Source organism: Ranitomeya imitator, chromosome 2, assembly GCF_032444005.1.
Source record: "Ranitomeya imitator isolate aRanImi1 chromosome 2, aRanImi1.pri, whole genome shotgun sequence".
In the NCBI taxonomy this organism is placed as follows: Eukaryota; Metazoa; Chordata; class Amphibia; order Anura; family Dendrobatidae; genus Ranitomeya; species Ranitomeya imitator.
In genome coordinates this window covers 651694058-651708038 of record NC_091283.1, presented here as the reverse complement: position 1 = coordinate 651708038, position 13981 = coordinate 651694058, and the positions used below count along the sequence as shown (strand labels likewise).

The 13981-nt window shown below is 44.8% G+C and overlaps 1 protein-coding gene across 1 annotated transcript in view; it reads right to left on the bottom strand.

Moving 5' to 3' along the window:
- Positions 1 to 3173: 3173 nt before the first annotated feature.
- Positions 3174 to 13981, bottom strand: part of LOC138667081 (zinc finger protein 829-like) — a 32637-nt gene continuing 21829 nt past the window's right edge. The window contains exon 5 of the mRNA XM_069755368.1: positions 3174 to 5272. Coding sequence (XP_069611469.1) covers positions 4041 to 5272 — 1232 coding nt within the window. The 3' untranslated portion in view covers positions 3174 to 4040. The remainder of the gene's footprint in view (positions 5273 to 13981) is intronic.

Genomic DNA, 13981 nt, shown 5'->3' with positions numbered 1-13981 from the left:
CAGCAGCCCGCTCCCCGGAAGCACAGTTCGCAATGGAGCGACGGACCGCCAGCAGAGGAGGGAGAGCGGAAGCCACAGAAGAGCAGCTGGACCCCTGACTATGCTGCCCCACGCCTGCACGTACGGCGAGGCCCACAGAACCCGCAGAGAGCGCTTCCACCACCTGAAGGCCGGCATAAAGGTGCTGTACCTGTTCTTCTAGTGCTGGGACAGGCGTGGGTGAGGACAAAAAAAATAAAAAACAGAAAGTCTTCCAACCGCCGTCTTTCAGCACAAGGGTCCCTGTCAGGACAGGAAACCCAACTGAAGCGAGGGAGAGGTACCACCCTTTTATTTTCAGTAGGTTTCCTGTCCTGACTGGGCGGATCCCCCTCTCAGGTGTGCTGTCATGGGGGAAGGGAAAAAAGGGATGCCACACATATTGTAAACAGGGACGGACATGAGTAGGATTTCTAAGGATATGTGCACAGGGCAAGTATTTGCAACATAATTTTCTGCACTGATAACGAGTCACAATCCCTCTAAATAGACATGTTTTTGGTGCAAATACTCAACTTGTGCACGTACCTTAAGGTGGCGGGGCGACATTGTAATGCTATTACCTTCAGATTAACCTTACATATGCAGGTAAATTGCGTTTTACAAAAAGGTGACAGGTTCCCTTTAAAGGTCAGAATTGGCTGCGTCAATAAGGGGTTAACCCTATCCCAGAACCATTTGTATCTAACAATCTATTTAACTAAGTAAAAGAGAACACTTTGGGTCTTGACATGGAGGTATCTGTTAGGAGTCGAGTTTCCTCTGCTGCACAGGGGGAATCTCGATCCGTGTCTGCTGCGGTTTCCCATCCAGCATCGGCCGCAGTGGGGTCTGCTCAGCGGAGACGTCGCTCCCAGCGTCTCGCTGAGGCTGATTCTGTGCATAGGGTCACTACTGCCTTTTCTGGCTTTCCTATGGTACCCTGCACTGATCTGCGGCGAGCAGGCCTCTCTGGGACTAAGTCCTTATTTACACACACTGAGCATGCCCAGGGCAGGGTCTCCCATTGGAGGTCGAGGGCCACATGTTCGGTCACATGCTCAGGTGCTGCAGTACATTCCATTGGTCCTTCTGGAAGGTCCTGAAAGGGCAAAACATGCTCAGGTACTGCAGTACTTTCCATTGGTCCTTCTGGAAGGTCCTGAAAGGGCAAAAACTTCAGTAGCAGCTTCCTGTGCTGCAACTATATAAACTGCGCATGACCGCACGGCCATGCGCTAGTATCGTCTTAAGCTATATGCTTTGCGCCAATGTGGTCATGTGTTTGAATGTGTTCAGGGACCCGGCTGAAATAAGCCCCTAGAATGCTGGCATCTCCGGCGAGGAGTTTTGTATGCATGCATGACCACTCACTGCTCACATCTGGGTAGTTGGCCTGTGCCTCTGTGAAAGTCTAACAGGGCACAGAGCTTTTCTCTCGCGGTTACTCTGTGAAGCTAACAGAGTTGGTATATACCGCCATATAGAGCCGCCATTATTTAACAGCAGGTGCTTTCCTGCACGGTGGATCCCGGGTTGCGAACGCACCAATTCCATTTAATAAATTATATATTTGGTGCGTTCCGCCAACCCTAACAGTATTACACATTTGAACAAGGAAAAAAAAGAAAACTATACCAAATGTCATAGGTTTAAGTCTATGTTCACATAATGTTAAAGAGATTGTCCGGTCCAAAATGATAAGTCTGCAGTCACTTTTGTGTGACTGCAGACTTAGGAATATCCACCCCAGCGCACACACTGTGCGCTGGGGGGGAATTCGCTGGTTTCTGACCTGGGACCGGAGGGTATGTAGAAGTTATACATAGTCCTGGCCAGTGGGCTCAGCCTTGCTTCCATACACTTGTATGGAGCGAAGCTGCACCCTACAGGTATATTGACCAAGGCCACACACAGTAGATGGGCCCTAGCCTGGAGTACGTATAACTCATACAATACCCTGCGATCCTCGGGACAGAAACTGGTGAATCCCCGCAGCGCATAATGCATACGCTGGGGGAATTTATAAGTCTGCAGTTACACAGTGTGACTGCAGAATAAATCAATCTAGCCCATAATCTATACCTATGACATTTGGTATAGTTTGCTTTTCTTCTTGTTCAAATGTGTAGTATCGATTTGGACCGGACAACTCGTTGGACATGTCTATGCTGTTATTGTGATTTTCACAAAAGCAGTTGTGTAACACATGGCAAGACACAATAAAAAACATGATTGGGGAACAGATTTTAAATAGGTTCTTCCAAGTTCATAAGTGTTCTAAATCAGAGGTGCACAACCTAAGGCCTGGGGGCCACATACGGCTCGCTATACCATTCTGTGCAGCCTCCAAACTGGTTTAATTAATGCTTGCCCATGCCTGACTATTTGCATGACGTTTACGTAACAAAGAAAAGTGGAGTGGCACACAGTCCTCTAGGTCACCCATACATTTTTAGACTGGAGTCCCTTTGCTCCTCCTTGTTACTCCTGAAAAATTTGCACCTGGTTTATGCTTGTGGCGCTATACTTTGTATTTGTAGCTTATGGCATTTAAGAGAACAATGAGAAGAGCCACATTATCACATGGCCTTTCAATCTCCTTAGTGTAGGTAAAAGGGACCATTATTATTCCCAGAGATAGAGGTTCCACTTTGTGGACTACCATCTATCAGACATAATTTTGATTTGCCGCAAGGGTCTCAGTTGATAATACCCCCCTAAGTTTTTCAGCAGCCCTTGGGAGTGGGTCAACATGACAATGTGTCCTTCGGACCAGAAAAGGTTGTGCAGTCCTGTTCTAAACATTTACATCTTATCTGGTACACATTAATCTCATCTATGGTCTATTTTTTGGTTCGAAGAAAACTGGGCATTTTAGAGAAATTTTCTAGTGCCACCTATTAGATGTAGCAATCCTAATAATCAATATTGACCCTTTAATGAGTCTTGCGGTATGACTTAAGATAAGCCAAAACAAACACTCCATTTGCAGACACATGTTTCGGGGTGTTTGCCCCTCATCAGTGCAAAGTAGGAAATACAATTTGGCTTGGCGAAAGGCCTCTGACAGTGGTCTAAAGAGGAAAGTTTCTCCTTGTGGAGAGTGCCAAGCCAGTCTAAGGAGACATAGACCATGCAATGCTCCTCTGGCAATTCAATTTATGCAACTAGCCTCTTCAGTGAGAAACAAGACTTGATTTCTAGTGCCAGCTATTAGATGTAGCCATCCTAAAAGTAAATATCAACCCTTTAACGAGCCTTGTCACATGGCTTGGGATTTTTGGACATTGATGCCAACGTGAGGACATTTTTTGGTGCTATAACTACTTTAACTGTATAGTAACATATTTAGACTTTTATTACTAAACATATTATTACGACAAATGCATCTTTTAGCAATGCAAACATAATAGTCAAATAATCTGTACAGTGGTCAAGTCGCTTCCAAATATTTTTAAAAGATATTCAAAATAGTCAACTTAGAGGCGAAGCTTAATTGCTTACTCACACGATTGTACATTGTAATGCTGCGGGTTTCTTGAAGCAAATAGCCTCGCATATGCCTATGAGTTACCGTAGTTCAGGTCAGGGGACCCACCATTGAGCAGGGAATTGTAACAGGGACCAGAAAATAGGGCTGCTATACAGTTTCAAGTGCGTGAGCTCAAAGAGTGAATTTCCACACTGTTGCAGCTACATGGTAGTTGCCAATGGCTGGACAATTTCAAGAGAAAAACGTGGGTATTATTATGAGCTAAATCATGCAGCCACTGGATTTGGGTGGGGTTTTGTTTGGATGAGTATGCTTCAGCATGGAAGCCCCCTCGTACACATAATGGTGTGGTATTGTTGTTACAGAAGACACTTCCATTATTTTCTACCCACATATCTGAGCAAGTTAAAAAAAGGTACTTTGCATAATAAAAAGTAGCAGATCACTCAGTATGGAGAAATCTTGTATATCAAGTAATATAGCATTAGATTTTAAGCCTTTGAAATACGATCTGCATACGCGGTCTTCAGTACAAAGAAACATGATCTTCTGTATAACCGTTTGGATGTATGACAACAATGGGGTTAGACCCACCTTCAGATAAAGAGCTGGGGTTGTCTTCTGTGTGGCTTTTCTGATGGATAAGAAGCTGGGATTTGCTGACAAACGACTTCCTACACTCTGAACAGGAATAAGGTTTCTCTCCTGTGTGGACCCTCTTATGAACTGAAAGATTTGATTTAAGAGTAAATGCCCTGCCACATTCTAAACACGAATATGGCTTTTCTCCCGTGTGAATTCTCAAGTGCCGAATAAGATCAGAGTTACGCTTAAAACTCTTCCCGCATTCCGAGCATGGATACGGTCTGTCTACCACGTGAATTTTGTGATGCCGGATAAGATCAGACTTGGTGATAAAACATTTTCCACATTCTGTACAAGAAAACGGTTTTTCGCCTGTATGAATTCTCTGATGTTCAATAAGATGGGAATTGCTTATAAAACTCTTTCCACACTGCGAGCAACTAAATGGTTTGTCACCACTGTGAAACCTTATGTGGCTTAAGAGATTTCGTTTTAGGGAGAATGCCTTCCCACACAAAAAGCACATATAAGGTTTCTCCCCTGTGTGGCATCTCTGATGTGAAAGGAGTTCTGAAAAACATCTAAAATATTTTCCACACGTTATGCACAAATGTGGTTTCTCCTTCACTTTATGTTCCTCGATTGGATCAGGAAGATGTTCATTGTAAAAAGCCGCAGATGGGTGCACTCCACACGAGCCCTTCAGATTTAGAGAGGACAACTGTCGAGTAGGATCTGTGAGACTAAAAACTTTCTGGACTGTAAGATTTCCTCTATCCAAACACAGAGTGCCCTTCTTCGTGGAAGATGACTTGTATGTTGTCCGAGCTACGTTTGGACTAGTGGAAGAGTTTGTGATATCTTCTTTCGCCAAGAAGGCTGGTAACTTTGTAAAAGATGCTAATTGTTGTTTATTTGTTTTAACAGAATAAGGGTCTAAGGAGTGTCCTTCTGTGTCCTCTTGTATGGAGCCCTTATTAATAGGAGTAGTTGGGTCTTGTGTAATTTCCAAGGCTGTGCTAGAATGAGACACTTTGAGCTTTCCTTCATCAAATGGGAGAGGTTCTTCTTTAATGCTGGCAACTGGATAGTGCAGTGTAGAATTTGTATAAATACTCATTTCGGATGATGGACTTGGTACCCCTTGAGGTATGATCACAGACTCTGTTAATTCTGTTGGGAGAAATAAAATACTTAATAGATTAAAGTCCACATACTAAAGTTGAAAGGTGGCTGAAGACCCTAGATATTTGCTACCATATCAGTTAGCAATTCCTCTCAATATCCCTAGAAACCTGTAAGCTCAGATCTGCCAAACATATACGTGTTTTCCGTAATGTATGAGCCAGTGCCAGCAGTTGATTCCCCACATGAGAACAAAGAATCTGGTATGTTAAAATTCAACAGGCCTAAGCCTATTCACTGTCTCTAATGTATACCATACTGGGAGAGTTTGGACCCTCTAGAGTGGAGGGAATCAAATATGCAATATGTATTGTTTAAGAGGCAAAAAAATGTCAATTATGTTGCATGTAGTAAATTATTGTCGCACCCCTCGGATCAGTAGGAAGCAGAAGCGAAGATAGATAAGACTACTTTCTGCGCTGTCACACATTTGGCCCCATTGGAGCTTACGTCCGAACCCCCCACAAAACAGGATTCAGGCGTATGCGCCTACATGGCCATAGACTATAAAGGTGACAGAGTCAGCGTGTTCTCCGTTGTGCATCATTTTCAGGCTCAAGCATATGCACTTACCAGAGACGGACACATAGACGCAGTCTGCTACAACTGAGTGTCTGTAGTCTCCAATAGGCATATACGCCTGAAAATGATGAACATTGTAGCACACGTTCACTTTGTCTCTACCATTATAGTCTATGGCTCCATCTGCGCATGCATCCCGTTTTGCGGGGATGGGTCCTTTTGGACATGAGCATCGACATGACCAAAGAACGTGTGACAAAGCGCAGTGTGAAAGCACCTGTCACGGGGCTACCGCAACAGAGAGGTTCCAGAGAACCGCAGCGCTCTGGGCCTCGTTCACACACAGTGAACAGAAGCTCTTCACATGTATTCTGACCTGGCAGCTTTGTGCCAGCAGTGCAGGAGTTAACTTTATTGCTGAGTTGCTGAGAGCTGGGTCTCTCTCAGCTGAAGTGGATTTTGTAATCTGATCCTCTATATAGACCCAGTCCTGACTTCAGCTATTGTCAGTGATCAGTTCTACTGCCTGGCTTGGAGGTTGAAGGAGCGTAGTGTTGGTGTTGGAGGTTTATTTACAGAGATTGGTATCTGCTGTTTTGGTTGTATGTTAAACCGGTTTTCCTTCCTAGTTTTCTCCTTCTCTTCCCTTCTATGTGTACCCTCTGTGGTTGTGTGAGCATTTGGTGAGTTTGAGACTTTTAGTTACCTTGTCTGTATACCCTGTTATTTGTTGTATTATTACACTGGTGCAGTCCACCTCCTTTGGGGGGAGAGGGGGCCACTGATAGGGCCTGCACAGGAGATAGGTATACGCTAGCAGCTCAGGCTTCCTAACCATCATAGGTACCCCTGAGATAAGGGGAAGCCAGGGCCCCATTATAGTGGTAGGGACAGGTGCGGGTTCCAGTACGCCGTCCTGCCCCTTTATCGCCACTTACGGCGTGACAGCACCTTAACAAAAGAAAAACAGTGACTGACTGATTTTGCTTTCAGGTATCTCCCATCCCCCCCCCCCAAAAAAAAAAAATCACAGAAGTAACACTTTTCATCCTGCTCCTTAAAAGGGTATTCCCATGTCCAAGATCCTATTCCAATATGCAGTAGATGTAATCATAATAATAATAAAAAAATAATATTACCGAGTACCTTCAATTAGAAATGTAGTATAGTTTTTCTGATTCTCAACGTCTCTTTCCAAATGTGCAGACATTGCACAACCTTAGGCAAGTAAAGAAATAGGACCAGATTCATTAACCCCTTCCCAACCAGCGACACAGCGTATGCATCATGAAAGTCGATGCCAATCCGACCTGTGACACATATGCTGTGTTACAGAATGATCGCGTCCCTGCAGGCCGGGTGAAAGGGTTAACTGTAATTTCATCCGACCTGCAGGGACAGGGGGAGTGGTACTTCAGCCCAGGGGGGTGGCTTCGCTCCCCCCCCCCCCCCGTGGCTACGATCGCTCTGATTGGCTGTTGAAAGTGATGTTTCCCTTTCAATCAGAGCAGTCGTAATATTTCACCAATGAAATACCTGCCGGGACCTGGGGTACGCACCGCTCATGCCGCTTTCCTATTGGTCTATTTAGACCTTGTGATGTGTCACATGCTGCGTCTCCATGACTACTTGGTCCTTGTCCATACTGATTCAGTATACCCCCTGAAGAAGTGTCCAACGTGGACACGAAACGCGCGTCGGGCTTCTCACCATCTAGAGAGGGTCTGTGCACACAGCGGTAAGCATTGCGGATACTATCTCAGTATGCGCCTTGTGTTATTTTCTCATATCTGCTCCGCAGCACTTCATAGCATGGCATAGTGTGTCTTTTTTTTTCCCATTTGGGCTGCACCTGGCTTTGTGCCGGATCTTACTTGTTACTCTTGCCGCTCCTCGCAGATTACAGCCATAACTATAAGCACATTTCACTGGCGATGTGGATATTGTTGTAAGCGCTCTCTATATGTCAACTTACACGCACTATTTATTATATAGAGCACTGTAGCATAGTACAGCGTGTATTGAGTTTACGCCCACCTGGGCTGTATCCAGCTATATATTGGAATTTACCTGCCTCTCTTGCCGCTGTTTACAAACTATAGCCACAACCATAAAATTTAACCCGTGTCAGCGTTTTATACATAACTGCTATGACATAATATTGTGCTGTGGTTATTAAGGCTGGGCTCTATATTACTGCATGACATGCACTTATTTTTATATGTATCCGCCGCACTATTTATGTTGCTCTTAAAGGGCTCAAGTTATATGTATAATTATATCTTGATATATAACTACTGTAAAAACTCTAGATTAGTTCCTTGGGAGGTCTATTTTCCAAAATTGGGTCACTTGTGGGGGAGCTCCAATGTTTAGGCACACAGGGGCTCTCCAAACGCGACATGGTGTCCAATAACGATTGGAGCTAATTATTCATTCAAAAAGTGAAATGGTGCTCCTTTGCTTCCAAGCCCTGCGCCCAAACAGTGGTTTACCCTCACATGTGAGGTATCGCTGTACTCAGGAGAAATTGCCCAACAAAGTTTAGGATCCATTTTATCCTGTTGCCCATGTGAAAATGAAAAAAAATTGAAGCTAAGTACTTTTTCATTTTTACAGATCAATTTGTGAAGCACCTTGGGGTTCAAAGTGCTCACTATGCATCTAGATAAGTTCCTTGGGAGGGGGTCTAGTTTCCAGAATGGGGTCATTGTGGGGGAGCTCCAGTGTTTAGGCACACAGGGGCTCTCCAAACGCGAAATGGTGTCCGCTAAAGACTGGAGCAAATTTTCCATTCAAAAAGTCAAATGGCGCTCCTTCCCTTCCGAGCCTTGCCGTGTGCACAAACAGTGGTTTACCCCCACATGTGAGGTATCGGCGTATTCAGCAGAAATTGCCAACAAATTTTAGGATCCATTTTATCCTGTTGCCCATGTGAAAATGAAAAAATTGAGGCTAAAATACTTTTTTTTTTTTTTCCACAAAAAATTTCCTTTTTCATTTTTACGGATCAATTTGTGAAGCACCTGGGGGTTCAAAGTGCTCACTATGCATCTAGATAAGCTCTTTGGGAGGGTGTCCGCTAAAGATTGGAGCCAATTTTTCATTCAAAAAGTCAAATGGCGCTCCTTCCCTTCCGAGCCCTGTCGTGCGCCCAAACAGTGGTTCCCACCACATATGGGGTATCGGCGTACTCAGGACAAATTGTACAATAACTTTCGGGTCCAGTTTCTCTTTTTACCCTTGGTAGTGTTGCTAAAAGATCATTTTTTGTGACTAAAAAGTGAAATGTTCATTTTTTCCTTCCATGTTGCTTCTGCTGCTGTGAAGCACCTGAAGGGTTAATAAACTTCTTGCATGTGGTTTTGAGCACCTAGAGGGTGCCATATAGACCCATCAAACTAACTTCAAATGTGAGGTGGTCCCTAAAAAAAAGGTTTTTGTAAATTTTGTTGTCAAAATGAGAAATCGCTGGTCAAATTTTAGCCCTTATAACTTCCTAGCAAAAAAAAAAATTTTGTTTCCAAAATTGTGCTGATGGAAAGTAGACATGTGGGAAATGTTATTTATTAACTATTTTGTGTCACATAACTCTCTGGTTTAACAGAATAAAAATTCAAAATTTGAAAATTGCTAAATTTTCAATTTTTTTCACAAATAAACGCAAAAATTATCGACCTAAATTTACTACTAACATGAAGCCCAATATGTCACGAATAAACAATCTCAGAACCGCTAGGATACGTTGAAGTGTTCCTGAGTTATTACCTCATAAAGGGACACTGGTCAGAATTGCAAAAAATGGCCAGGTCATTATTAATAATAATAATAATAATAATAATAATAATAATCTTTATTTTTATATAGCGCTAACATATTTCGCAGCGCTTTACAGACATTATCATCATTAAGGTCAAAATAAGCTGAGTCATGAAGGGGTTAAAGGCAATCTGTCAGTAGGACCAATCTTCCTAAGCGGTTTTTATGGACCTATAGGTCATAGAACAGTGAATACCGGTTTTTACGTACCGGTAATAGGATTTTACAGAGTCCACGACAGCACCCACAACGAGAGAGGGGATCCGCCCACCTTCCGGACAGGAACCTACAGGTTAAAAAGGGGCGGTCCCCCTCGCCCTCCAGTTTGTGTTCCAGAGTACAAGGGATACCGCCAATGCATCAGTACATGACAATATTATCTTAAACACTACTAAATACCACCACCTCTATAGAGTGATCTCTAAGGCACCCCTTCCAACAGAGTGCAGGAATAAGTAACTAAATACGGGGGGGAATGTATGGGTGCTGTCGTGGACTCTGTAAAATCCTATTACCGGTACGTAAAAACCGGTTTTCCTATCGCCACGACAGCACCCACAACGAGAGACTTTCAAAGACTATTTAACTGGGAGGGACCACAGCACTAAGTACTGAACAGCCAAACTGTAAGCTGGAATTAGCAGATAGATCAAGGCGATAGTGCTTATAAAAGGTGGAAGGTGATGACCAAGTTGCCGCCTTACATATCATTTCAATGGGGACATCTGCCTTCTCCGCCCAGGATGATGCCATGGCCCGAGTGGAGTGCGCCCTGATGCCTTCTGGTGGTGTTACTCCCCTGGCAGAGTAGGCAAGACATATCGCTTCTCTAATCCATCTAGCGATAGAGTTCTTCGTGACACCAGAACCCTTTTTCTGATTCTGGAAAGAAATAAACAGAGCCCTACTCTGTCTCCAGCTTTGTGTCCTATCCAGGTATTCTAATATCGCCCTCTTTACATCTAGGGTATGATATTTTTTCTCCTCTTCTGAACCTGGATTTTCATAGAAAGATGGTAAATATATCTCCTGACTTCTATGAAATTTAGTTGCTACTTTTGGTAAATATGCAGGATCAGGCTTTAAGACAATCTTATCCTGGAGAATTATTAGATAGGGAGGATCTACTGATAACGCGTGTATATCACTGACCCTCCTGGCAGACGTTAATGCTAAAAGTAGAGCTGTCTTTAAAGTTAAATTTTTTTATCGAAAGAGAGTCTAATGGCTCAAAAGGAGGTTCGGTCAACGCCTCAAGCACCAAATTTAGATCCCAAGGGGGTATTCTTACAATATGGATTGGATTAGAACGCTGACATGCCTTAATAAACCTAGCAACCCATCTATTACCAGCTATATCACTGTTATATAGAGCTCCCAAGGCTGAAACATGAACTCTTAAAGTGTTGACTGCTAAACCCAATTCCCAGCCTTTCTGAAGGAATTCTAAAATAGCTGAAATCGGAGCCTTATCTCCTAATGGTTGCTGATAAAACATAAGGAATTTTTTCCAAATTTTTGTATAGATCTTTGTAGTAACCTCCTTCCTGCTTTTCAATAAGGTATTAATTAAAGCATTAGAGAACCCTCTCTCCTTCAGAAGCTCCCTCTCAAGTTCCAAGCCGTTAAGTGAAGAGTCTCCAAATTTGGATGACGAAATGGACCTTGAGAAAGGAGTTCCGGAACTACTGGCAGCACCCAGGGATCGGTCACAGACATTGTCCTGAGGAGAGAAAACCAAGGCCTCCTGGGCCAGAAGGGGGCAATTAGGATCACTCTGGCTCCTTCCTACCGGATCTTCCTGAGAACTATCGGAATCAGACACATAGGGGGAAAGGCATATGCCAGCTGGAAGTCCCAACGGACACGAAGGGAATCCACTATGAATGGTTGGTCTGTTATGTGTAAGGATGCGAACCTCCTGACCTTCCTGTTCTTCCTCGTAGCAAATAGATCTATCGGCAATCCCCACAGATTGACTATTTGATCGAATATGTGTTGGTTTAGGGACCACTCTCCCTGACGCAGGGAATGGCGACTGAGATAGTCCGCCTCTATATTGAGTTCCACTTTTATATGAACTGCCGACAGGGATTGTAAGTGATTCTCGGCCAGAGACAATATCTGTGCTGTAGTGGTCATTAGGGATCGTGATCTTGTCCCCCCCTGATGATTGATATAGGGTCACCACAGTCATATTGTCTGTTTGTATCTGTACATGTGAATTCCTCAGGGATGGTAATAAGCAAAGAAGAGCCTGTTTGACTGCAGCAAGCTCTCTTAGATTTGAGGAATTCTGGGACTCCTGAATCGACCATCGCCCTTGGGTTAGAATGTCTCCCATATGGGCTCCCCAACCGAACGGACTGGCATCTGTTGTAATTATGTTGTCCGGAGTGATGGTCCAGAGAACTCCTTTTGACAAATGTGCCAGATTGAGCCACCATCTCAAATCGTGAAGAGTGGCGGGTGATAGACTGAACTTTCTGCTCAGAGCACCGTGAAGATCTTTTTCTGCTTGAAGAACCTCGTATTGAAGCATTCGGGTATGAGCCTGAGCCCATCTCACCGCCGAAATACACGCAGTCAAAGATCCCAGTAGAGACATTGCGTCTCTTAAACTTAAGTTTGGAACTTCTCTTACGGCCGTGATCCTTTGAATGATCTTCTGCTTCTTCTCTTCTGGTAGGAAGGATGACTGATCTTCTGAGTCTAGAAGAACTCCTAGGAACATCTGACGTCTTGTGGGTTCCAGCCGTACAGGTGCCTACGATTGCGGGCTTAAGGGCTCCAGATGATGCCTCCCACACCTTCTTAAGGAGCATGTCAGCCTTCCTGTCTGAAGGATCCTTAAGAAGTCCTACATCCTCTAATGGTAGCGAGGCTGTTTTCGAGGTAGAGGCTACTGCCGCATCTACTTTTGGGATCTTCATCCACTGGGATAAGGTGTCATCCTCAAAGGGGTACCTTCTCTTTGCAGCCGAAGGTAAGAACCCTTTATCTAGCTTGTCCCACTCCCGTTTGACCAGCTCTTTAATGGTATCTACCACCGGGAAAGCTTTGCGACTTCTCTGGCTCAGCCCTGCGAACATGATTTCCTGGGTTGTTTTCGGTTCTTTACTCTCCGCCACACCCATAGTCGCACGGACTGCCTTAATTAAAGTTTCCATATTATCGGTGGCAAAGCAAGGCCTTCCCTCCTCATCTGAGGAGGATGGTGATGAACTCTCCGAGCACTCGCCCTCTTGCAACGAAGAGCTGGAATCGGATACCATTTCCATACTACTCTTCTCATGCCAATTAGATTTAAGGGAAGATTTTATTTCTTCCCTAATTACTTCCCTCAAATCCGATACACGGAGGGGGGCCTCTTCCTCTAACGTACGGCATATACACGTCTGACATAATTTCTTTACATAGGTGTCAGGTAGTGGCTCCGTGCATAACGCACACTGCTTATGTTTAGACTTTGAGACCTTCTTCCCCTATAACAAAGCATAGTATAGAAGACAGTTGTATCAGCCAATGGCTCAGATATAACACTCACCACCGCTGATGAAAATAGAGTACCGGTTTCTGAGGGGGTGAGGTGCGACGTGACGTCGGGTTGCCAGGGTCCTGCTGCCCGCGTGCCACATCTCCACTATGAGATCTGCTGCTGCTTCTCTGCTCTGCTAGCTGTCGGTGTTCGGCGTCTCCTGTGGAAGACATGTTGCCGCACACCACTCACCAAGCGCTGCCTTCTTTTCAAAGGTCCCGCGCTCCTCCTCCCGGCCTCCTCCGGAAGTCGTTGGTTCACTTCCGGGTCATAAGCGCCGACCTGCTCCCGCAGCGTCGCGCGCGTGTGGACGACCCAGGGCGGCGTGCCTTCCCCCGGGAACGCCACTTCTAACGCTCGGCCATGCCGCTCCTTGCCAGACGAGGGGGGAAGCTGACACAGGACTTCCCCCGACGCTGCTTCCGGGCCCCCGACTCTGCCGTTCTCCTTGGACACCGCACAGAGGCTTGGCGGACCCGGGTAGGTGAACGAGACCTGTAGGCTCCCGCCGTCCGGACAGAAACCCAAACTGGAGGGCGAGGGGGACCGCCCCTTTTTAACCTGTAGGTTCCTGTCCAGAAGGTGGGCGGATCCCCTCTCTCGTTGTGGGTGCTGTCGTGGCGATAGGAAAAATATGATGTTTTCATATATGCAATCCAATGTCTTATTTCAATGAAATTCACATTTTTCTTATATGTAAATGAGCTGTTCAGGACTATAGGCTGGACATAGCTCTTCCCGAGAATCTGTCTCAAGAGATACAGTGGCATATAATAGTTTGGGCACCCCTGGTCAAAATTACTGTTATTGTAAACAGT